The sequence below is a fragment of the Taudactylus pleione genome, unplaced genomic scaffold (genome assembly GCF_031769625.1).
Source record: "Taudactylus pleione unplaced genomic scaffold, aTauple2 ptg000478l, whole genome shotgun sequence".
In the NCBI taxonomy this organism is placed as follows: Eukaryota; Metazoa; Chordata; class Amphibia; order Anura; family Myobatrachidae; genus Taudactylus; species Taudactylus pleione.
Genome location: NW_028284880.1, coordinates 2,784,199 through 2,810,240, shown reverse-complemented (window position 1 = coordinate 2,810,240; position 26,042 = coordinate 2,784,199). Strand labels below are relative to the sequence as shown.

At 44.6% G+C, this 26,042-nt stretch overlaps 1 protein-coding gene across 2 annotated transcripts in view; it reads right to left on the bottom strand.

The window, feature by feature from the left end:
• The window catches only part of NOX4 (NADPH oxidase 4), a 278,377-nt gene that overhangs the window by 23,889 nt on the left and 228,446 nt on the right, over positions 1–26,042 (bottom strand). For both annotated transcript variants that reach the window (XM_088449030.1, XM_088449031.1), the window contains one exon: positions 8,779–8,898. In XM_088449030.1, coding sequence (XP_088305156.1) covers positions 8,779–8,898 — 120 coding nt within the window. The remainder of the gene's footprint in view (positions 1–8,778; positions 8,899–26,042) is intronic.

Sequence of the window (26,042 nt, the reverse complement as noted above, 5' to 3'; positions counted from 1 at the left end):
GAAGCAGAGGTAATCCCCTACTGTAAATAGGGGCTATGCTGTTTATTTTTTGAATGCTTTATTTGTGCTGAAATTAAAGCACAATTTAGATTCAGACCCTGATTTGCTGGCTGGAGACCCCTTTTTTGGCACCCACAAAACAGTCCACCAGTGACCAAAACTGCCAGAGTGATATTCCTCCATTGGCCTTCGGGGGTGAGGTGGCACAGTTGCAGATAGTGGGTCTGTTTTCTGGTGCCAGGGGGACTGTTATGAATGTAGAGTTTTAGAGACCTCAACATCAGGGTAGGACAGAGTGGTAAGAAGAGAGAAGAGTTGGGTAAAATGAGGAGAAGAGGACCGGGTCAAATCCGCATAGGTATCAGTGTAAGTGCAGTAATTTGGGTGTAGACTGAGGCTCAGTGGGCAAGGTGAGTTACAGCAAAGCAAGCTTTAATCAGCGAGCTGGAAAAGCTGATTTGGAGAACACCAAGTCCAGGGACCGGTGTGTCCACTGTGATGGGTGTGATGTTTGCCTGGAAAGACCACAGAAGGAAGTAAGCCTGAGGAATTGATAGACGACAGCGGCACTAGGTTTGACCATGGGGATGTTGAAATCCCCTATAACAAAAGTGGGTAGCGTCTTTTTAAAAGAGCCATGAAAATGGAGCTGTATACTACTACCAGTGAGTGATGAAAGTGGCATTTGTAATCCTTTTTGAAGATTAAATTTGAAGATTAGTTTGGAGATATTCAGAATAATTTACATCGGATGGAGGGGGGTGCATTGTAAACAATATTTACTTAAAGTGTTCATTCTGGAACCCTGCACCTCTCACAACCCGTGCACTTCCTCTTTCCTGCCTTTGGCGTCGCTCTCTGCACTGGTGATTCTAGCACACTCAGGTCTGTATCTCAGCAGTTTGTTGCACCGGCTGAGTGTGCTAGAAGCACCAGAGCAGAGAGCAACAACCCAGGCAGGAAAGAGGAACTGCACAGCTTGTGACAGGTGCTAGAATGGGCACTAAAAACTAGACAAATACTTTGATGTGGGCAGGTCATCTTTGGTTATATACGTGATAGCACTGGACACAGGTGTAAATAACAGGGGTCCTAAGGGTGTGACACCCCCCCCAACACAGTTACTAGGTATGTGAATGACGTTATTAAACTCCAACCCTTTTAAAATATATATTTATTTTGCTTTCGTTTTTTTTTTTTATATAAGGGGTTAATATCTGTTTGCGTTATTATATTAATTTAAGAATACTGGTAAAACACACATATCCTGTAAGCTCAGTCTCAATAGGCCTACGGGGTAACGACCGATTCCCAAACGTAACGTATCCACCTAACAAACTGACGCGCGCCGTATAATTTTATAGCTCTGCACAATCAATAAATAGGTAAATATGATGGGTCAGAAAAGGACAGCGCTGAGTGAGACGCCTCTCGCTGACCCCGGATCATCTTTACAAGCCGCTAAAGAGAAAACTCAAGGGAATCCATTTAATAAAGTAGACAGGAAGCTAAAAGTGTCACACAGACCTCATCAGAATTCTTGTTTGCAGCCTAACCCCAATATGACACTTGAGCGGAGAGATAATGAACTGGGCCAGACGGAGACGTCTTCGTCTCACATCTCTGCTATTACTAATCGTGTGCTCACAATCACGTCCTGCTTCTGAAAATGCATGAAATCGTCATATAAAAAAGGGAATATAAATGTAAATACACACAAGGCAGCCTCAGAGCAATGGAGGTAGAAGAGCGATGTTGCAGAAAGAAACACGAGGTCTCTACAAATACTAAATAATTAACAGAAGTTTCTCTGAAGGAAGAACATCTCTATCATCTATACTACATGCATTGCATTCAAGATTCGGGGTAAGACTCCCAAAGCCGCGTTCTTGCTCTACGCAAGATACATAGACATGATCATAATCAAATGTATCTTAAAGGCGCATCTTCCTGTACACACATAGCAAGGATGCATACTGACCACTGAAGCTCCAATACAGTTGCACCTGGAATGCAAGAGAAGTGGTACTGTGCAGTTGCCCATCAATACAGAATATGAAAAATACTGAGAATGGCACCTGGATACAGGGTCTGATTCAGACCCAGTCGCAAGCACTGAGCGCTCGCAACCGGGTCGATGGTGGCCCAGAGCGCATGCGCACGATGGAGCCGGCTCCGTCGTGCGCATGCGTGAGACCCGGATACCGACGGGCAATCCGTTGCTCCGGGTCTCGCACCAAAGGGGCCGTGCTGTCGATGTTGAGTGACAGCACGCCCCCTTTGGTGGGCGGGTCGGGGGGGTGGCTGCCCAGACGGAGGCGTTCCCATGGGAACGCCTACCATTTGGGGCCGGCCCCACTGACATCACGAGTGATGCCAGTGGAGAGATTCCGGCTCTGTTCGAGCCGAAGTCTCTCTGGGGCTTGCGGCAACGAGACCCTACCACAAGGGTCTCGTCCCAAGCCTGATGGTCGCGATGGTCTTGACCATCACGACCATCATCATGGCCGCTCGCTATAGCTGTGGGTGGTCACCCACAGCTATGCGAGCGGCCAGGAGGCCGTTCTTAAAAAAATAAAAAATAAAATAAGACCGGCCCTGATTCAGAGCGAGCGCTCTGTCAGAGCGACCGGCTCTGAATCAGGCCCACAGTGCATGAGAAGTGGTACTGTGCCGTTTCCCAGAAGTACAGAATAGAGGCAAATACAGAGCAGGACGTGTGATAGGAGGAGTAACGCTAAAGTGAAAAGCTGAGAGACGACACCTGAGCATTCGTGCAGCACTGCTGCTCACTTATTATTAGCATGGCCCCACTGCCAAGTCACACACATACGTTTTAAAGACCATTAGGACACTCTCACCCTCTGTATCATTATTCTTAGCTTTTATTGATAAAGTGCTCACATACTAGGCAGTATTGAACATTGAGGGGACCATAACACAAATAATACCCCTTTCACACCAAAATCCCGGGTTTGACTTGGGATTTGGAACATGGGGCCTGATTCAGAGCCGAACGCTCTGACCAGAGCGCTCGCTCTGACCAGAGCGCTCGCTCTGAATCAGGGCCCTCCTCCATGAAAATGGAGCAGCCTCCTGGTCGCTCGCATAGCTGTGGGTGACCACCCACAGCATATGCGAGCGGCCAAAAATATGAAATATGGTCTTGGCCTTGTGGTAGGGTCTCGTTGCCACAAGCCCTGGAGTGATTTTGGCTCTATCAGAGCCAAAATTACTCCCACTGACATCACTAGTGATGTCAGTGGGGCCGGACTCAGACGGTAGGCGTTCCCATCGGAACGCCTCCGTCTGGCAACCACGCCCCCGGCACGCCCACTAAAGGGGGCGTGCTGTCAGTCACCATTGACAGCACGCCCCCTTTAGTGCGAGACCCATAACGACGGCTTGGCCGTCGTTATTCGGGTCTCGCGCATGCGCGCGACTGAGCTCCCTCCGTCATGTGCATGCGCATTGGGGGAACATCGACCCGCTTGCGAGCGTCCTGCGCTCGCGAGCGGGTCTGAATGACCCCCATGGTTCCAGTATGGTTCAGAGCCGGGACAGACGCCTTTCTCACCGCGGCTCCGACCCGGGTAGGTGTGTTTACACTGCACACAGGTGTAGTGGAACTGTTCTGCCGGTTTGGAGTTGACATCATCTCCAAGGGCCGGGAATCCACCTCTCCCTATACTGGAAGTGGGACCCGGGACACCCGTTCACACTGCCCCTTAACCCGGGTCCTTCCCATGTCAAACCCTACAAGCCACCTGGGTTGGATCCCTGGGCACTGGAACAGTGTTTTGGGTTTTTTTTTCACCAAGCCGCCAGCCGGGTTAACCCGATAATAACCCAGGTCAAAACGGCGGTGTGAAAGCAGTATAAACTATAATGCTGGCCATACACTAGTACAACCAGCATAAGATAAGATTCATCTTACGATTTCCCTTGAACTCCCCGGCAGTCCCGAATGCACTTTGGACACACGATATACATACGATCTCACATTACGATCAATCGTGTGCCTGCTGAAAAACTGATCATCATTCTTCTAAATGTCACTGAAATGACAGTGGTCGGACGCACGATGCATTGCATGGCGAAAAACACGGCACGATCAGCATCGGATCCGACTTAAAAAATACACGATTTCTACGCGATTCATCTTACGACGCGTCGAAAATCGGCCAGTCGGCCCAATATCGTGCTAGTGTATGGCCAGCATAAGACAGGCCTGGCCTGCAGCTATTGGGAAACTACACATACCAGCATGCCCTGCCACAGTTTTAGCATTCCCTAATAGCAAAACTGTGGCAAGGCATGCTGGGACTTTCACAACAGCTTTAGAGCCACAGGTTGGCTAGGCCCACTCTAAGAGGTGGGGGGAACACTCAAAACATAAGGCAGTAAAGTAACAATTGCATCTGCAGATGGGAAAATATATCTCCAGCCCACACAGGACCCATCCCTATAGTTTTCTAAGGTGAAATTAGGTAACAAGCTCCAAAAACATCTTTCCAAAGTTGCTTGCAGTAGCGAAAACCATTATCAGATGGCGTTAGACCTCTTTTCCCTACAGAGCAGCCAGGCCAGAGAGGGATCGAACGCTCACTCAACAATCAGCTGTAGGGGTTGAAATGTCTTTATTGCACTGCATATGGGTGGCCGAATGCCTGGTCTGGAGTAATTGAAAGTCTCGGTCCAAACCCGGAATGAAAGTGATTGCGTAAGCCAGGATGGGCTGTTATCGGAGCCTGTGGGCCTGATTCAGACACGCCCGTGAGCGGGTCGATGTTTGGCCACTGTGCATGCGCACGCCGGAGCCGGCTCCGACGTGCGCATGCATGAGACCCGGGTAGCGACGAGCGCTCCGTGTCTCGCACCAAAAGGGGGCGGCTGTCGATTTTGATCGACAGCTCGCACCGTTTTGGAGGTGGGCAGGGGGGGTGGCTGTCTAAACGGAGGCATTCCCGAAGGAACGCCTGCCATTTGGGGGCGGCCCCACTGACATCACGAGTGATGTCAGTGGTGAGCTTCCGGCTCTATTAAGAGCCAGAAGCTCAGTGGGGCTTGCGGGAACGAGACCCTACCATAAGGGTCTTGTCTCAACCATCGCGACCATCACCTGGCCGCTCGCAATAGCTGTGGGTTGTCACCCACAGCTATGCGAGCGGCCCGGAGGCTGCACCAGAAAAAAAAATGCCCTGATTCAGAGCGAGCACTCTTTCAGAGCGTCCGGCTCTGAATCAGGCCCTGTGTTCCATCGAATGCAGGTTTATACATACAACCGAGAAAATATTCCCTATTGTGGCAATACGTGGCAATGAGGAATGTTCAGTTTCAGGGTAAGACCCCCCAGTCACTGTAGCAATCTTAAAATAGTCAGTAACGGCCAACCATGGCTATCATTCAACATTTGTCTTAAGTGAACCTCCTTCCTCCTTTGGTTTTGGAGAAGGCATTAACCTTTTAGGCTGCACTAAACGTCCAGGAGATTCTGATAGCCGTGGGTGGTTTCCTGGACACCTGGAAGTGTCTGGCAATGTCCATTAAGTCAGGCCAGAAACGTGGAGAGCAGAGCCACCACAGAGGCTAAAAATATCTTTTGAATTTGTTACAGCACTCACTACCGGGCTCCAAACTGCCTCTGGAATCAACATCAGAACAGGAACGGTGGTTCAGTTGCTTCATGGATTGGGTTCCCATGGCTGAGCCTCTGCAGACCTTCCTCATATCACCATGCACAATGCTAAATTGTCATCTAGAGCGGTGTAATACACACCTCAATATGCTATGACTCTGGAGCAATGGTAAGCCATTCTCTGGAGTCATTCTTCACCATGTGCCAATCTGACGGATGAATCTGGGTTTGGCGAATGTCAGGACAAAGCTTCACGCTAACTAAAGTTTGGTGTAGGAGGAATAATGTCCTGGGGCTGCGTTTCATGATTTGGCCTCTTAGTTCCATTGAAGGAAAGCATACAATGACATCCCAGAGAATTGTCCGCTTACAACTTTGTGGTGACAGTTTGTGGAAGGCACTTTCCTGTTTCAGCATTAAACACCTTTGGGATGACTTAGAACGCCGACAGATAGCCAGGCCCTATCGGCCAACACCAGTGCCCCGACCTTACCAATGTCTTGGCTGGAGCAAGACATGCCTTCAGCAAAGTGCCAAATGGACGTTCTGGGTGAGTCTTGGGTTATTCGCTAGCTTGGAGTATCTATGTCAGCGGTTTTCAACCGGTGTGCCGCGGCACACTAGTGTGCCGTGGCCGGTTGTGAAGTGTGCCGCGGGGCTGTCAGAGCCACCGCGCACATTTTACGGTACTTCAGCATCCCGGGCCGCTGAGCTCCTCTGGGAGACTCAGGCGCGACCGTGTAGTGTCCTGCAAAGATGCGGCGGCGTGACATCACAGGTCACGCACGCCACGTTGTCCACTGCCCTCCAGCCCGCTCTGCCAGCCAACGCCCTGTGCCAATCAGCCAGCCCGCACTCTGTCCAGGCAGGCTCGCCGCACGCGATCCTGCTGCAGTGTGAGTGACAAGGGGGGAAGAAATGTGGGTTTTGTGGGGACCAGACATTTTTTTCTTCTTCGTGGGTACCAGCCATAGTTTATTTTTTTGTGGGAACCAGTCATGTCATTTTTTTTAGTGAGAACCAGCCATATGTTATCCAGCCATATATTTGCCTATTTAGTGGGGAACAATGTGTTTTTTTTTGTTTTTTGTTTCTGTGGGGCCAGCCATAGGTTTCTTTTTCTGTGGGGAGCAATTCTGTGGGGTGCAATGTGGTATGGTTGTTTTTTTTTGTGGGGAGCAATGTGGTTTTTTTTTTCTGTTAGGCCAGCCAATGGGATTGTTTTATTCTTGTGGGGGCCAATGTAGTGTGTTTTTTATTCTTGTGGGGGCCAATGTAGTGTGTTTTTTATTCTTGTGGGGGCCAATGGAGTGTGTTTTGTTCCTGTGGGAACTAATGTAGTGTGTTTTTTCATAGTCCGCGCACACCGCATCGCCAGGTAGTGTGCCTTGGCAATTTTAAAATCTTGTGTAGTGTGCCGCGAGTTAAAAAAGGTTGAAAATCACTGATCTATGTGTAACCCAATATTTTCCTCTAGTATTATGCAGGCTGCTGCCAACAGATCTATGTTTAATGTCTTCTGCGCCAGCTGCTGCCACCAAGGAGCTAACGTAGATCACCACTGTACCTGTCTGCATTGTTATCATATATTAATTTTGCTTCCATCATCCGCCAGCACTGCAGATTATCTTAGTGCTGAATGAATACAAAAAATACTTGATATTTGGAGGATACAAAGTTACAATCACTTGCTGAACAAATTATGTTAGACCGTGGCAATCAGTTAAGTATAATACAGATTTACACTGACGGCACCAATAATTCCAAGGACAATAACATCTCACTTTACTAGTATATAATATATATTTGTGTCATATTCAGTTGCTTATTATATAAGTCACACAACAAAGACTGTCTTTGGTGTACATTAATTACCGTTAGCTGTGTGTCGTCCCTCCAACGGCTTTGTTTCATCAGTACAAAAGTTTGAAAAATTCACAATTTTTTTGCTGGACTTAGAGGGGAATTCAATATGAAACGTAAACTTCGCTGTCGAAGTTTACTTTTCATATCGGAGCTTTTACCTGGGATAAAGTATCAGGCGCATCGCAAAAAAAGAGTTTTCGCTCCCATATTGAATACCCCTATAAATTCTAAAAATTATTAAATCTAGCAGAACTAAATAAAATTTCAAGGCATTGCGACCATGTTCAAGTCGGTCCGCAGATTGGCGAGCTGGTTCAATCATTGTTCTGTTAACTGGTTTCAAATCCCTCAAGCTCAATTGCTAAATGTTTTAATTATGTTCCATGAATGGCAAAATTTGAACACAGTAGAGCTCGCAATTCCAATTTAAGAAAATGTAGACATTTTTTCCTATTATTTTTTTTTAGTGTTTTCAAATAAAAAATATTTAGTACCACTAATATTAACGCAAACTCCAATTCAGAGCAGCAAATTCCGAACCACAAAATAGCATTAGTGTCGTATGGCGATTGTACCACAAACGTGTCAGTGGCCATTGCACCGCTGAAATTCAGTTGAATTTATAACCGATTAAAAATGTACAAGCGTCTCCAAATAAGACAGACTGTCTATTGGCCAATTACTGTAAAAAGTGAAAGATATCGTTGACACAAGAAAGTGCGCGATTCCAATCATATGTTTAAATGTATAACATTGTGCAGTACGATTCAAATAAATCTGTCATAACTATTCGATTAAATATCCATCAACAGACATTATTTCAAACAAGAATTATGACTCAGAAGTGAACGAATGCATCCAGAACGTGCTACAAGAAAATGGCCACCGCTCTCTGCTAGTGAGTGTATCTAACCATGGGGGAGTTGCATCAAGTTGAGAAAAGAGTGGAGAAGTGGACCAGTGAAGACGTTGTCCATAGAAACCAATCAGCTTCTACCTATAATTTTATAGAATGTACTTCATAAATGCATAATTCCTCACAACATTTGAAAATTCAGAATGGGGTTAAAATAGGCCCTCTCCTCACCCTTATTTCCCCAAACCACACCAAAGAACACCCACTTTTAGCCAAAACTCCACCTCATTGATAAGTTAATGTATCAACTTATTTATTAGTATTAATAAATATTTTTTTTATTTTACAATGCTACTTTCTTTAGTAGTGTAAAATGTCATTGTTAGCACAGTATATATAGAGACAATATTATACGTACAATAACTGGTTGAGTATCGATGCAAATGGCGTGACACCGATGCCTCCAGCGATACAAAGGCTGACCTCATAATTCAAGGCTTCTTCTGAGGGGCTTCCAAAGGGGCCATCAATATAAATTCTGTGAATACAAAACATATAACGACTAGGAAAATTCTCATTACTGAAGGGCTGGTACATATATTTGGAATAAACTTCCAAAAAATGTAGCTGGAAAACAAAAGCAATATAAAAACATCTAATACATCTAATACAATTAAAAACAAAACAAGAAAATACACCAATAACCTACACACAACAGAGGCAGCCATTTTGTGGGCTGTATAAAATCCATTGTAAACACAGCCCATTCATCCACTGGAAAACAACGATATCACTGAGGCATGACGTTAATGAACACAGCCATCAGCTCACTTCTGTACTTCAACGATGTCACTCGTCCGAATGACTTCATAGGCTGTTCTCAAAATTATTTCTTTAGCCCACAAAATGGCTGCCTCCGCTGTATAAAGATGCTTGATATACGTAAAAAAATATAGACGTCTATAATAAGAACAAATTGTTTTTATCTGCAGTCAATCTTCAGGTTCTGTCAGAATTCATCTAGGGGGAATACAATAAAGATAACTACACAAGAACATATATGTAATGTTATATACTGTTATATACTGTTACTTGCCGACACAGTAGAAACTGCACACAGTACAATGTTGCCTCTTGGTGCTATATAAATATAAATATGTCAGTTCATGTGTAACCTGTGTGACCCTGTTTTTTTCTCATTACTGTTAATTCCTTGTTTGTTCCTTGTTATCCCTCATGTGTATGAGTTACAGGCAAGTCTCGCTACAGCATTTTACCCAACGGCCATTTATGTGCATTATATATAAACTGAGTCCTTGTAGCCAAACTGTGTCCATCTGTCCTCATTTACCAAGCACCTGAATTAACAGATCGCTATTCTGACAGTGGGCCTTATTCAAAGGCACTCACAATTCAAACACAACGCTGACATTCACGTACTTCGACGATACGTGCAGAAAAGGTGCGGCTGCCAACGGGACAGACCGTATCAGAAGTGGAGCAGCAAAGTGATGGGCGTTCCTGGATGGTGCCTGGGCAATGGCATGAAGTGAATGCAAAAGAAGGCCATCTCACGGGAGTGTTATGGGCGTGTCAGTGATAGCGGCTACATCCTCCGACGCACAGCCGCAGAGGCCATGTTCAGGTGGAGACCCGTACCTGCCATAGGGCTAGTGCAGGTGTCGATGGTGCGCCAATGGTGGCGTCTGAAAAATCAACGGAGATGGGAGGCCTGTTTCCGGTTTCAGATGTATCGTTTGCACCTAGCATGTGCTGGGTGCCAGCGTTGATACTAATGCTGCGACAGGAGAAACTGTGGGCGGAGCACGACATACGCATGAGGCTGCGATGATAATCGCATAGACGGACGGATAGCATAATGTAGTGAATCTGGTAACTGCGGATGTTCGCATATGTCGGCATTGTTATGTTAATAAAACGAACTACAGAACTTTATAGAAAAGTCTATTTATTACTCACAGCATACAATGTTTCTTTATATATACACAGTATATCCTGGATTAAGGTTTATTCTCTCGTGTAACTTTAAACTGCAAAATATATAGGCAGCTAAAGCCATAAAATTGTGTTCTCACCACATCCTTCAGATATAAGTTTAAGAATCCTACTTTTTGCACATTATTTTAAAATATAACAGAAAGGATTCCTCGACTGTCTAACAGTCCCAAGAGTGCAGAGGGAGAGCAGGGACCTATCCGAGAAGTGATTTACAAAATGCAGGGACACTGAACGGCTGCTTCCACTACACCTTTAAGAGGACAACATTAAATTGTTACACAGAAAACATTAAAAATACTTAAAATAGCTCCAAGGGAAAAAAAAGGAGTTCAAGACAATAATACTGTATGCTAACGAGGATAAAGCACGTTATCACTGACATCAGATAATGGAATAACGAGGCTGAGAATTATCTCCACTTCTGATACATTTTAATGTTGAATTAGAAATAATCTATTTTTCAATCAAAGGAGCACGTCAGAAAAGATGACAGGACAAGTACAAGTTTAACAGATTTCTTATCTCCTATCTAGGAAGTAAATGAGTGACATATTGGTATGTATTCCTGCCTCTGGGAGCAAAAGCATTACTTGTAAATTCCCAAATGCTCCCTGGATCAGCGGCACACAGCTGTTACTGTCTGTGTTTGGTTGCATACAGTGACCTGCAGCAATGTAACAGGATGTGAGTTTTCCTGCAGCAAAGAGGAGGAAGATATACAAGTTTGAGACGAGTGGAAGATTGTTACTAGAGAAAGTTAAACTATTCTTCCAATTAGTAGATTCTGCAGCGTTTCACCCACCCCACAGTTGTTACAAACTAATCCAAGTTCTTCAATTACATACAAAACTTTGCTATGCAGGTTGTCAGGGTGATGTTGACTGGATAAGGCCACGGCTTTTCACTGACAACCCGTTGCTATTCAAAATGTCAGACTGTCATGTCTGGGGAGTCAGCAGTTAGGCTGGTCATACATGATCCAAGCCTGTTGCTCAGCGTCAGCAATAGGATCAGTATCCAGTTTAGCTACACATGCAAGTCCAGCTCAAACGGGCGCACGAGGCTGGTACAGTGCGACCGCCACAGCCTGGTCCCGCACCCAAAGTGCCACATCCTTATAGCCTGACACTGGCAGCGCTGGGCTCTTTCAGGTAGCTCAGATGCAACCGGCGCTAGGCATGACCCTACAGATGGCGATGCAGTGACATGACATCATACTGTAGGTCACTTTGCCGTCTGCACACAGTCAGTGACACTAAGGCGGGCTGTGGGGCTGACCCTGAGGACAATGATGACGGTTGAAGGGCTGAGGTGATGAGGGGCTGGGAACTGTGATGAGGGCTGAGGTGATGAGGGGCTCAGGATGGAATTGAGGGGCTGAGAACAGTGATGTGGTGCCGGGGGTTGAAGACCCAGGTGAGGGAAGTAGTGGAACAAAGTTCCAGCCAACTGGTCTGGACTGGACTTCCTGATGGGAGGCACTCACTGGTCTGGACTTTCTGGAGCAACTGGAGGTATTCACTGGTCTGGAGGCTGGTCTCCTATAATTAGCTCTGGAGCTGTCTGTGACAGCCCAGCAGGTATGGTCACTCAGTCTTCTGTAGGGGGCAGAGGGGGTCAGTGAAAATGAATCAATGTTTGCTTTTTCTGGCTGTGGGGGTAATGAATAAATGTGTGTCTTATTTTTCTTTCCTGTGGGCAACCATTGAATCAAACCCCTTTCTGACAGGAAACCAAATTACCAGATCAAACATTTCTACCCAGTAATTTGCGCGTAACACGGGTCCTTTTTTTGTCTGAAAGGGTCAACCCGGGTCGAATTCCCAGGACTTCGACCCTGGTTTTTACCAGGGTTGGAGACCCGGGAATTTCAACCTGGGTTGACCATTTCAGGCAGAAAAAATCTGTGTTAATCAACAAATTACCGGGTAGAAATGTTTGACCTGGTAATTTTGTTTTCTGTCTGAAAGGGGGTTCAGGTTGGGACCGGCAAAACAACCCTGCACTTAAATGCCGGGTAAGAGCCAGGTATTAGGCAAAATGATGTGTGAAAGTGGTATCAGTGTTTTACTTTTATTTTTTTTTGTGGTAACAATCATTGAATCAATGTGTTTTATTTTTTCCTGTGGGGCCAATGTGTGTATTTTTTTCCTCTGTGGCAGCCAATTTGTGTGTTGTTTTTCCTCAGGTTACCAATTTGTGTGTTGTTTTTCCTCAGGTTACCAATTTGTGTGTTATTTTCCCTGTTAAATCCAATGTGTGTTTTTCCCTGTGGGGGCCAATATGTTTTTTTTTTTTCCCCTGTTAAGGTTAATGTGTGTGTTTCTTCCTGTCGATGTCAATGTGTGTTTTTTTGTTTTCTCTGTAGGGGCCAATGTGTGTTTTTTCCTTGTGTGGGCCACTGTGTGTTTTTTTTTTCCATGTGGGGGCTTAACCCCTTGGTATTTCATTATTTCTCATCTGTGAAATAATCTCTTTTATTAAAAACCAGTGAATATATTATTTGGCTAATAAAAGTCATAATTGTGGATATAGTTGGAACGAGAGAGAGGGGGGCGCACCAAAATTAGACCTGGGGCCAGCCCTGGACACACGGCTGTAGCCTTATTGGATGACATACTGACATTGTTCTTCTTCAGAGAGATGACTTTCAGCAGAGCTGGGGCCTGTGAGTGCTGTAAAGAAAAGGAGCACACACAAATCGTGATTTTGGAATTAATATCCCAGCATTACTATGGAGCAATCAAGGGTAATATCTCATGGACCACAAGGTTCCCAGGTATGAGACAGCTATGCTTCTACTAGGAGAGTTGGAACGGGCGTATGACTAAAAATGGACGACCACACTATCCACCACTGAAAGAGACCATAAGGACTGGCATCTGGAACCAACCTTGAGGTCTTCTCTTCTTTAAAGCAAGTTCCAACTGCTATGTGACACAAATTCCTTCCTTACCTCTTACTCATACAGTGCCTGATTCAGATTTGGGAATGGAGTAATGCTGGGTACACACTAGACGATGTGTGTACCCGGGGCGACGCACAATGCGATGAACAACATTATCATGCGGTCGTATGACACCGCAGGATCTGTCGGTCAGCATGATATGTCGGTCTCCAGCCATCTCCACAGCATGGGGTCGTTCATCAAATGCACAGACTGAGCAGCCTGTAGGCTTGATCTGTCGATGCGATGATTGACCCCGGTCGGAGAGCGCATGGTCGATCATAGTGCATACACACTTGCCGACATGAAAGATATGTCGGAACGATCCGCCGGATTGAACAACATATCATCTAGTGTGTATCCAGCATAAGAAAGAGCAATTAAATGTGCAGCATGGTAAAACCATGCTGCACTGCAGGGGTGGCAGATGTAACATGTGCAGAGAGAGTTAGATGTGGGAGGGGTGTGTCATAACAGACATCTATATTGCAGTGTCAGAATTAAGCTGTGCAGCATTTGTGGGCTACATGCCAAAGCAGCCAGTATTTACCCTGCATGCAAAATAAATACAGTTAGGTGCATAAATATTGGAACATTGACAGAATTTTCATATTTTGGCCCCTATTCACCACCACAATGGCTTTGAAATTAAACAAACAAGATGTGCTTTAACTGCAGACTTTCAGATTTAATTTGAGGGTAATTACATCCAAATCAGGTGCACGGTGTAGGAATTATGATGGTTTCTATATGTGCCCCCCACTTTTTAAGGGGCCAAAAGTAATGGGACAAACTAAACAATCCTAAATCTAACTTTCACTTTTTAATACTTTCTTGCAAATCCTTTGCAGGCAATTACAGCCTGAAGTCTGGAACGCATAGACATCACCAGACGCTGGGTTTCATCCCTGGTGATGCTCTGCCAGGCCTCTACTGAAAATGTCTTCAGTTCCTGCTTGTTCTTGGGGCATTTTCCCTTCAGTTTTGTCTTCATCAAGTGAAATGTATGCTCAATCAGATTCAGGTCAGGGGATTGACTTGGCCATTGCGTAAGTCCACTTTTTAGCCTTAAAAAACTCTTTGGTTGCTTCTGCAGTATGCTTCGGGTATTGTCCATCTGCACTGTGAAGCGCCATCCAATGAGTTCTGAAGCATTTGACTGAATATGAGTATATAATATTGCCCAAAACACTTCAGAATTCATTCTGCTGCTTTTGTCAGCAGTCACATCATCAATAAATACAAGGGAACCAGTTCCATTGGCAGCCATACATGCCCACACCATGAAACTACCACCAGCATGCTTCACTGATGAGGTGGTATGTTTTGGATCATGAGCAGTTCCTTTCCTTCTCCATTCTCTTCTCTTCCTATCACTCTGGTACAAGTTGATCTTTGTCTCATCTGTCCATAGGATGTTGTTTCAGAACTGTAATGGCTTTTTTAGATGTTGTTTGGCAAACTCTAATCTGGTCTTCCTGTTTTTGTGGCTCACCAATGGTATACATCTTGTGGTGAACCCTCTATATTCACTCTTGTGAAGTCTTCTCTTGATTGTTGACTTTGACACATATACACCTACTTCCTGTTCTTGATTTGGCCAACTGTTGTGAAGGGATTTTTCTTCACCAGGGAAATAATTCTTCTGTCATCCACCACAGTTGTTTTCCGTGGTCTTCCGGGTCTTTTGGTGCTGCTGAGCTCTCCGGTGCGTTCTTTCTGTTTAAGAATGTTCCAAACAGTTGATTTGGCCACACCTAATGTTTTTGCTATCTGTCTGATGGGTTTGTTTTGATTTTTCAGCCTAATGATGGCTTGCTTCACTGATAGTGACAGTTCTTTGGATCTCATATTGAGAGTCGACAGCAATTGATTCCAAATGCAAATGTCACACCTAGAATCAACTCCAGACCTTTTACCTGCTTAATTGATAATGAAATAACTAGGGAATAGCCCACACCTGTCCATGAAATAGCTTTTGAGTTGATAGTCCCATTACTTTTGGCCCCTTAAAAAGTGGGAGGCACATATAGAAACCGTTGTAATTCCTACACCGTTCACCTGATTTGGATGTAATTACCCTCAAATTAAATCTGAAAGTCTGCAGTTAAATCACATCTTGTTTGTTTCATTTCAAAGCCATTGTGGTGGTGAATAGAGGCCAAAATATGAAAATTCTGTCAATGTCCCAATATTTATGCACCTGACTGTATATGTAGTCGCACACCTTGCATTGCAACATGGTTTGTCCAGGTGCACTTCTACTTTAGTGCACCTGGACATTCTAATCCCAAATCTGAATCAGGCCCATAGTTTGTATTTTTGTGTTTATGTTTTAAGCATCTTTAACCCTGTGTAATAAATATTATTTTTATGGCATTACACTATGGATACTTTTTTAATTTGCATGTGACTTGGCAAGCAGCAAAGTCACATGCAAATCAAGCTGAAGACTATTCCTATTTTCTCCATGAAAGACACCTAAGGCCAATACTTGCTGATCTTTGGACTACTCCATCCAGAAGGGGACACCGAGGCCGGCACTGCGGGGAAGGGGGGGGGTGTGAGTGACGCAGTAGTGCTGGGGGCGTGCTGATGCCCTCACGTCATCACCCCCCCTCTCCGATACACATATTATAATGTAAACAAATCCTGCCTGCCTACTTACAGATCTTTTATTGTATACCGTGGGAGAGCAGAGGTTGGCCTCAGAGTCGGCTCTGCTAGGTGAAGTGGCCACCGCCTACCCACAACCCAGTGGTGGCTGGGCTGCTAAGTAACCTGACGTCACGCGTTGTGGAGGCCAAGTGACATCCTACTGTTCAGTCCCCTCCCCCCCCCCCCCAACACATCCGGACTCACGCATGCGCAGTCCGGAATCCTCATGGGGCAGTGGGTAAACCGGGGGTTTTGTTAAAATTTTCAGGGAAGGAGACTCTTTAGTGAATGGGGAGTATCCCACTGGAAGCGCGAGAATTGGTAACTGTGCTTAACGCTGGGTACACACTAGACGACCAGCAAATCTTGCCCATGGTCGGGGCGATTCACCTTTTTTGCCCGGACCATGCAAGATTGCTGGTACACACTAGGAGATATAATGAACGATGGAACGATGTGTCAGCCTGTCCTTCTTTAATATGCACTACATCGTATGCGATGTCTTCAGATGTGATGAACGAGATGGGAAAAACGGGACTGCTGAATGCGGGACAGTAGGGAGGTATGGATTTTGTTGTTCCGCCAGACATTGGGTCAATGATTCCTCTATGATCTTCTCTTTGTTAGCAGAGATATTAGGTACCAGATCAAACCTGCTTTCATACACTGCCAGTAGGCACACACTGGCAAACTCTCTGCGGTAAAATGATTTATGCACAACTATATACAGAAAGATCACACAAACACTAAACAGTGCCACCTGCTGTCCCTCCAGTGTAATCACACAAACAAAACTATTTGTTCTACGGGTTATATTTAGGGCTCCGTTTACTAACGAATGAAAATACCAGCGTAAATTTTAATTTAGTATCACTATGATACAAACGAAAATGCCACTAGTATTTATTAATACTTACCCCTCCATCGAGGTCCCGCAAAGTTATTTACGTACTCTACCCTCCCTGGAAAAGGACAGTCTCTCCGCCGAGCGGTGGTATTAACCTCCTGGTACAACTTAGAGGTAATCTCAATGGCTTGCCCCCCATTTTAGAGCACCTGCTCATATGTTGCTATATGTTCACTGGCAGGGCCGTAACTAGGGTGGTGTGACCAATGCAGGCTTGCCTGCCCTCCCGATTTGGTCGGGAGCCTCCCGAATATCGGGTGCCGCTCCCAACCCCCGGAAAGGCAGGCAAGCCTCCCGGCTGCTGCCTGCCCTCCCCCCCCGTACCTTACCTTATAGAAACCGCAGCGCGGGGGGGGCAGCGATGCTATTCGCGCTGAGTCGCGTCATCGTGGCCCCACCCCCTGCTTCACAATGCCAATATTTTCAGCATTGTGAAGAGCTGGTGGAGCCACGATGACGCGATCGTGCTACTCTGCCCCCAAAACCGCATCATCACCCGGCCATGCCCCCTGCTGTGCGCAGACATTCTGCTACCTCCCTGGCACAGGGCACCGCAAGGCAGGGGGCGCTGTTTGGGCCTGTCACTTTTCCTTTTTATTATCATTCTCACTTGTAGCTTCCTCTGCTTTTATTCCCAGCAGCTCTTGGTCTCCCCTAACTCTTCCCTGGCCCTTCCCCATGAGGCCATGATATTTTTTCATGTGCACTATCTTAGATCTATATTTAAAAAATGGGGGGGGGGGAGGGGCGATACCAATGCTCTCTCTGGCACAGGGCACCAAAAAGTCTACTTACGGCTCTGTTCATTGGGCTACGTGTGGTTATCTGCTGCTGTGTTCTCCCAATATGTTATATGTGTGACTTTTGTACTAATATTGACTTGGATATAATTTTTCATGCACATACTTGTACTATAATACATGTCTATGTGTTGTTATGCGCAGTTCTCCAATAAAATATATTCAAAAATAGAAATAAATATAGATATTTTTTTAAATCCTGTTTTCCTTTAATAAAAAAGATTCACTGCAAGGACAATGTAAACATGCTTGAGAATATAAAAAAAAGAAAACCCCGCAGAGTGCAACAATTAACATGTGCGCAGTAAACAGGCTGTGGGCTGTAAACGATGGCAGTTTGTCTTGCAACTCACAATTGTTTCTGCGATGACGAATGTTACAGGGAAACACAACCTTTATTAACGCAATACTGAAACAAGGAGCACGACAAACATAAGTTTATATGTCACTCCCAGGAAAATAAGGATAATTGGTGCATTGAAAAAAACAACAGCTTTGCACAAAAGAAAAAAAAAAAGATAAGCGATAAATAAAAAAACAAAAAAACAACAAAATGTAAAATGTAAGAAAATAAAGACAAGCGTGAAATTTGCTAATTTATATTTGTTTATGGCATTAATATTGCCACGCTGCTGATACCATGTATGATATTGGTAAAACAGAGTGTGGACTGAGGGCCTGATTCAGAGCCGGACGCTCTGACCAGAGCGCTCGCTCTGAATCAGGGCCGGCCTAGCTGGAAATCGTGCGAGACCTGAAGCGACGGCTTCCCCGTCGCTCGCCGGGTCTCGCGCATGCGCACGATGGAGCTCCCTCCGTCGTGCGCATGCGCACTTGGGCACCATCGACCCGCTTGCGAGCGTACAGCGCTCGCGAGCGGGTCTGAATGAGACCCTGAGGGCATGATTCAGACTTGGGAATAGAGAGAGATATTTCTCTCAACTGATCATCTTGGTGAAACCATGCTGCACTGCAGGTGGGGCAGATTTAAAATGTGCAGAGAGATTTAGATTTGGGAGGGAGGTGTCCAAACTGACATCTAAATTGTAGACATAAATGACCAGGGAAGGGGGGAATAGGGGGATATAGTTTGAGCACAGGATATAATATATTGGATATAATTAGTCAAAAGAATAATGAAAATCCACAATTATAAATATCAAACCCTAGTATAGGTGTCAAGCAAAAATATTGTAAAGTGTGGAGGTGCTCCCCATGAGAGTATAGATAAACGTAGTATGGGGGAGAAGAAGAAAACTCTCTTGTTGGGGGCACTCGAATGTAAAGGTTATAATAAGAATAATATATAAAAAATAACTTTTATTAGATATATTTTAAAATACCAAAAACAAGTCTGAGCCTGTTACTTATTGGCATTACTGTTGGAATAACAGCTATAAATTATCACAAGCAGAACACGAACATACATAGAACATAAGACAACATATAATACAATACTTATCACAATTATGTGAAGCTAAGTGAAATATTACAAATAGGTCTATAATTCTCTGTCTCATACAATATTGAGACCTATATAAAACATATACTAGTTCAATGACCTCATAATGTCGTCATAGCACAATGGCTAATCAGAATTACGGCAGAAGCATACAAAGAAATCTTCTAGAAAAGAATGTGATAATAACCATACAATATTCAATATAGGTTACGTGAGATATCACAGCACAATAACACTGAACAGTCATCAGAGAAATACAATGATAAGGGGGTCAGATGAAATAATAGCTGACCCTGCAAATATCAAAATGAATATAAGTAAATCACAGGTTGTAATGAGAGGCAGATCACACGTAGGTCGCCTGTGATGCCACCCAGGTACTTGTAGACAGTAAGGTTATAGGAAAAAGTAAAGCTACTCCTTTATGTGGAGTTTACAAAATAGCAGCTGCTGCATGCCATTGTATAACCATTGAATGGCATGTGAGCGTACTATAAAGGTACTCCCAGGGTAGGGAATAAGTACAATGAGTATCTGCTGTTGGACTGCGTTAAAAAGAAGGTCCTGGTGTAAACATTGCAGGAACCTCTAATAGGCGCACCCCAATGAGAGTACTCATAGAGACAATAGTTATCGTAATGAAATAACACAGCATAGGTTTGCGATCTGTGCTGCTGCCAGTCATATACCAAAGGTAGTGGTGAGTGGTGGGAAACCCAGATCGCATATGCAGTGATAGGAAGAAAGAGTATGAGTGTAGCTGCACTATGGCTAGTACAGGACAAGTGGAGCTCTGTTGCCCTAAAGGTATTGCAGGGTCACAAACTTGTCTCTGTTAAATAAAGCCACTCAGTGCGCTAAAGAAAGTGTAGTATGAAAAGTACCTGAGCGCTCACCTCCAGGGAGCCGGTGTGTAGTATAGAAAATCTGCAACTAGAAGAGCCTGTCAGTATGCTGCCATGACGAATCCCGCCTGTACACAGCCGGATTCGCGGGTCTGAAGGTTTGTCCAGGTACACAATTAAGTGCTATCTCTCTCTCTATTCCCAAGTCTGAATCAGGCCCTTATTTCTTTTCTGTTTTGTTTCAAATTGTTGCGTTGTGCTATCATGGCAGCTTTCAATTAAGGATATAAAAAGCCTAGTTGGGTGTGGCTAACAGCCAGCCCCTGTATAGATGTGTCCCTCTGTATCTGGGAGGTGAGTACATATAACTGCAATGTAATGATGTGCTGGGCATATATGCTAGTGTAGGGACCTGCAGAAAAACAAGGGGTCCCTTGACGCTGGGCTGCAGGCTTATATGCTTTGATCAAATCATGACAAAATCCCCTTGGTTTTATTTGCTGCACACACATAGATTTGTAGTATATTATTGTCAACGTAGATCAGTGGCAAACGCAGGATTTCTAGAGGGGGGTTTCCAAATGCTTGATTTTAGAGCGAATTTGGCCAGTCCATGAAGAGGGCACCATTAACAGCTATAATATGTGTCATACAAAGTGCAGTGTATGTCATAATTCTGACATATACAGGGCCAGCAAACATAGTTAACCCATTAGATGTGCCAGTAGCGCAATCTAGCTTGAGCTGAATGTTTTTATTTCAAATGTGGGCATCATTCCAGAGCTTTGAAGAAAATCTGGGTGTTTGGGGGAGCGGCAGAAGATCCTAGCACTGCCCTGGACATATATGTACACATTTGTTTCCTTGTCCACTGGATAGTGTATGTTATACAGTATTAATTATTTTCCCTATAGATGGTCTATAGTAGTGCACCCCTAACAGTGCACATTTTCCAGATCTCCTAGTTGGTGCAAAGGTGTAATCATTACTGGTTGTGTTAATTATTTCATAGTAATATTGAATTATATACTCTTATAGTGGTCATGGTGTGGTTGGGGAAGGGGGTTTCCAGACAACCAGAAACCCCCCCTGCGTTTGCCTATGTAGATAGCAACAGTTTTTCGGTTCTGTATACATTTATGGCATTAATATTGCCATGCTGCTAGTACCATGTATGATATGGGTAAAAGCTTATTTCTTATTATATATATATGACATATATATGACATATATATATATATATATATATATATGTCTATACACCATCAATATTATCTATATAAAGCCTTGTGAGTGCCACTATATTGCTTTCTATATTATATATATATATACATATACACACTCCATATGATAGGTGTTTATTTTGTATATAATCCATATGTTTATACTTATGTAAATTAATAAAAGAAGAAGCACAAGTGTAAAATCTCAAATATACAAAATAAACCTTTCATTATCTGTGCATTTTTCGGATTTACGGGAAGTAAAAATGATTAAACAAATTTGCATCCTGATGCGAGGGGTTCTACCAAATAAGTTATGCTTATCTCAGCTAACCGTTGTAAACCATCTTGACAGCGGCCATACATCTCATACTACCTGGCTATAGCTCCCCTGAGTGGTTCATGCCGTTTTGAGCTATAAAGGCTTATAAGCATTTAAAAAGAAAAAAAAATTCTATGTGTATATAAAATTTTCCCTGTTACAAGCGGAATACACAAGTTGGGAAACTGAAGTAAAAATGCTGCAAACATGGTTCAAAGGGATCAATTATCCGCTAACGTGCTGTGAGCTTTACCCAGCAAGCATAAAAGAGGAAGAAAAAGAAAAAAAGATTAAACACGGTTTAAGTAACAAAGATTGAATATTCACAAATGTCTTAAACTTTTTTCCATGTTCAGCAGTTTAACATTGAATGCGTATTAGCATAGTGATTAACGATGTCTATCCTAAATCTGCAACATTGGTCATGCAGTTTCACTCTGTGTAGAGTCTGTTGTGTAAGGAAACATTATAAACAGGTAAACATTATAAATAATGCCTGGGTAAAAAGGGCCTTACTATAACATCTTAGTATTGGAGCGGATCAAAGACTGGGCATCACAGCATGTCAAGTTGACCTGTCCTCAACTTTTGAGATGGTTAGATGCAGGGGCATAACTAGTTATTTGAAGGCCCCATAGCAAAAGTTTGTAAGAGCCTCTATGTACCTCCCAATGGTGAAAAATGTACTTAACACATGTAATTTTGACAAAGAAGATGGGCCTCCCTAAGCTCTGGGCCCACTAGCAACTGCACCCCTTGCATCTGAATGTAGCTGTTTTTGCAAATTATAAAGAAATCCAAAAACAAATCCGAACCAAAACACTTGAGGGTGGTTTTGCCAAAACCATAACATACAGTATGCGGGTGGTTTTGACAAAACCAAAATACGGGAGTCTGGGCCTGATTCAGACCCGCTCGCGAACGATGAGCGCTCGCAAGCGGGTCGATGTTGGCCCAGTGTGCATGCGCACAACGGAGCCGGCTCCGTCGTGCGCATGCGCGAGACCCGGATAGCGACGGGCAAGCCTTCGCTCTGGGTCTCGTACCAAAAGGGGCGTGCTGTCGATGGTGAGTGACAGCACGCCCCCTTTGGTGGGCGTGCCGGGGGCGTGGCTGCCCAGACGGAGGCGTTCCCATGGGAACGCCTACCGTCTGGGGCTGGCCCCACTGACATCACAAGTGATGTCAGTGGGAGTGCTCTCGACTCTGATAGAGCGATCCGTAATGAATCTGGTCCCAAATTCAGCAATTAATAAATAAGTCAGACGGTCTTAGGTCAGGGTCACAGGGAGCAGTATGGCAGTTAAACTGAGGTCAAAGGGCACAAGTAGATAACAGGATGGTAAGACAGATCAGGGTCAAGGGGCACAGGCAGGTAACAGAATTGTAGTCAAGACAAGCAGGAGTTGGTACACAGGAATCAGTAGGCAACCTAACAAATGCTGGAGCAAGGTGATGTGACCCTCCCTACCTTAGTGAGTATTTGTTGACATGATATAACGCCTGTGCCTTCAAAGCTGGGAGGAGGCGGCACTTACGTCCTTATGGGACTCACGCAGGGGTAAGAGAGCAAAGACCATCCGCAGCAGCCAGGGAAAGGGGATGCTGGGCAGAGCGCTCACAGCCGGAAAGAGAGGTCGCCGTGCAGCCAACAGTACATGAGAGTGGGCTGCCTGGAAACCCCCTGCCAGACCCCCCAAGTCGGCACAGAGGGCGTCAGGCTCTCTGTGCCGACTTGCGGGGTCTACCGTACGCGACTGCGAATGCAATAGTGATTACGCATGCAGTTCAACTGCGATAGTATGCTAATTCATTGCGATCGCTATGACGCCGCGGCACTACATAAGGACACCCACTTTAGCAAGACTACGAAACCATCTGTAACATTGAGTACCATCGCAGCCTCACACACACTTGCACAAGCTCTGACCTTACTCAGAAATTGCTAACCACCACGCACGCTATGAGGCCTCAGGCTGCGTATGGCATCGCAGTGGATAATTTATGCACGCCCCTGCAACGGCGTTGATATGCACTGACACGCCTGTGTTCGCCTGACCACCCCCCGTCACCACCCACAAACGGCACTTGCTGTCAATCACTCTGCGATGGGTCTGCGTAGTCATTGCGATTGCAGTCCCGATCGCAATGGTTAGTTCGCGCACGCGCACTGCATGCGCAGAACGCAACAATCGGCCGATTGCGTGCCTAACCGCAGCTGGGGACAGGACTGAATCGGGCACAGAGTGCCATTTTATGACAGCAGTATAGTTTAATGGTCTTTGCTGTTTTTAATATTAAAAAAAAAAAATCTACAGTTCTTTGCAATAATTGTTGTGACTCATAATATAATTTGGATCACTTTATTGCTACACTTAATTTTTATAATTGTGTATATGATAATGTATTCGGTCTCAAGTATAATAATATAATTTATTTAATCAGCAACACGACTAGTAATGAAAATGTAGGAAGCATAATTAGTGATTTGAGGCGTATTTATTCCCAATACCAGCAAATTCTGGCCGCACGTTATACAGCCTGTGCAAATTCATCACCATGGGCTTTAAGTTTATAGCTATAGATGCGGAATAGCATACCTACAGTACAGTATGCATTCTGATGCCGGCAGACGAGCATTGCTATGCAAATATATGCATCATTCATATTCTTTTAGTGGATTCCTATTAATGTTAAAAATAGCTTTAGGAAGTAATCAGTATGTGAGGAATTTCCTCTGCGTTAATCATCCAGTCTAGGGTCAAACTGCATAATGCAGACTTTTTAATTATTAGTCTTGTCTTCCAATTACCTCTCAGATGACCAGCTAATTAGTATTGCAGACGGCACAAACTTTCACTTAGCAGTGACTTGGTTGGAATGACTGCCATTAGTCGCCAACGACATCAACATGAATCCCTATTATCATTACTTGTTATTCATTTTTATAATTTCATCAATATTTTCAGTGGCTGTTTTCAATCATTGAAATCCCGGCTTAGAATGCCGACGCCGAAATACTGACGTTAAGTAGTGGGGTTAGGGGTAGCGTTTAGGCACTAAGGGGAGGGTTAGGGTTAGGCACTAGGGAGGAAAGGTTAGGGTTAGACACTAGGGCAGGGATGGGGAACCTCAGGCCCGGGGGCCGTATAAGGCCCTCGGAATAATTTGGTCTGGCCCTCAGAGCTTTTTTCTGCTAGCCTCATCTGGCTAGCAGGGTGCCTACAATGTCACCCTACAGCCAGTATCTATGCAGCAGTGCCACCTGGAGCATCTTTAGGACGCTTCAGATGGTCACACGGCTGCCCTTACAGCTCCCCAGAGCATCCACAGATGCTCCAGCCATTGCTGTAGTCACCGGCAATAGTGGCTCCGCCCCCGTGTGACATCACGTAGGGGGAGTGGCCTGCACCAGGCCCGCAAATAATGTTATATATATATCAAAATGGCCCTCGGCAGAAAAAAGGTTCCCCGCTCCTGCACTAGGGGACGGAGGGTTAGGTTTAGGCACTATGGCGGGGATTACGTTTAGGGTGTGATGAGGTGTCAGTATACTAACCCTGTTGGGACGCCGGTGTCAGGATGCTGACTGCCAGGATCCTGTACTCTACCCATTTATACAGCGCACATATATATATTTTTGGTCATTCACATCACTCCCTGCCCTATGGAGCTTACAATCTATATTCCCTACCACATGGACACACAATACACACTGCCAGTAGCCAATTAACCTGGATTGTGTGAGGAAACCGGAGCACCCGGAGGAAACCCGTGCAAACATGGGAGAACATACAAGCTCTACACAGATAGTTATTTGGTGAAAATAAAACCTAAGACCTCAGCAATGTGAGGCAGTCATACTAACCACTACGCCAGTCATGCCCATTCTCTAGCCACTGAATAACATTTTTGTATTTCAGTCTACTGTAACTAACAATGCTGCTCCTCGCACATTCTTTTTATTTTGCCTTGACAACTGAATGGAAAGAAATATTCATGATGTTTATATTGTTCCGACGTCCTCCTGTTCTTCCATGCCGGTAGAGTTAGTCTCCCAGTGATAACGCGAAAGTTAAATTGCTTGGTTAAAAGGTCAGTACAACAGTTGCTGGCAGGAAAGAGACAGCCCATCCACTTCAACATTTTATTGTTTATTTTCTCTTGTTGCTTTTTACTGTTATTGTAAATCCTCAGCATAGCTCATCGTTGTCCCACGTATCTTAGAATTCTTTCACTTGTATGAAATGTCACAATGGGCATTAATGAAATGACAGAATCCCATGAAACTATTAACCATTGGCGTCCTTCATTGTGAATTCCACAGACTGGTGGATCCTCAAAGCCCAAATGCGGCGCATGCCATTACTGCTATCCTGATAGGTGCTATCCTGGGACACTCTGCTACTCTACTGACCCTGCCACACATAACACGTGTGAAATAACATTCAGAAAAGTATATATGAAAGATTCTCCACCCCATGAAGAGCACCAATGTG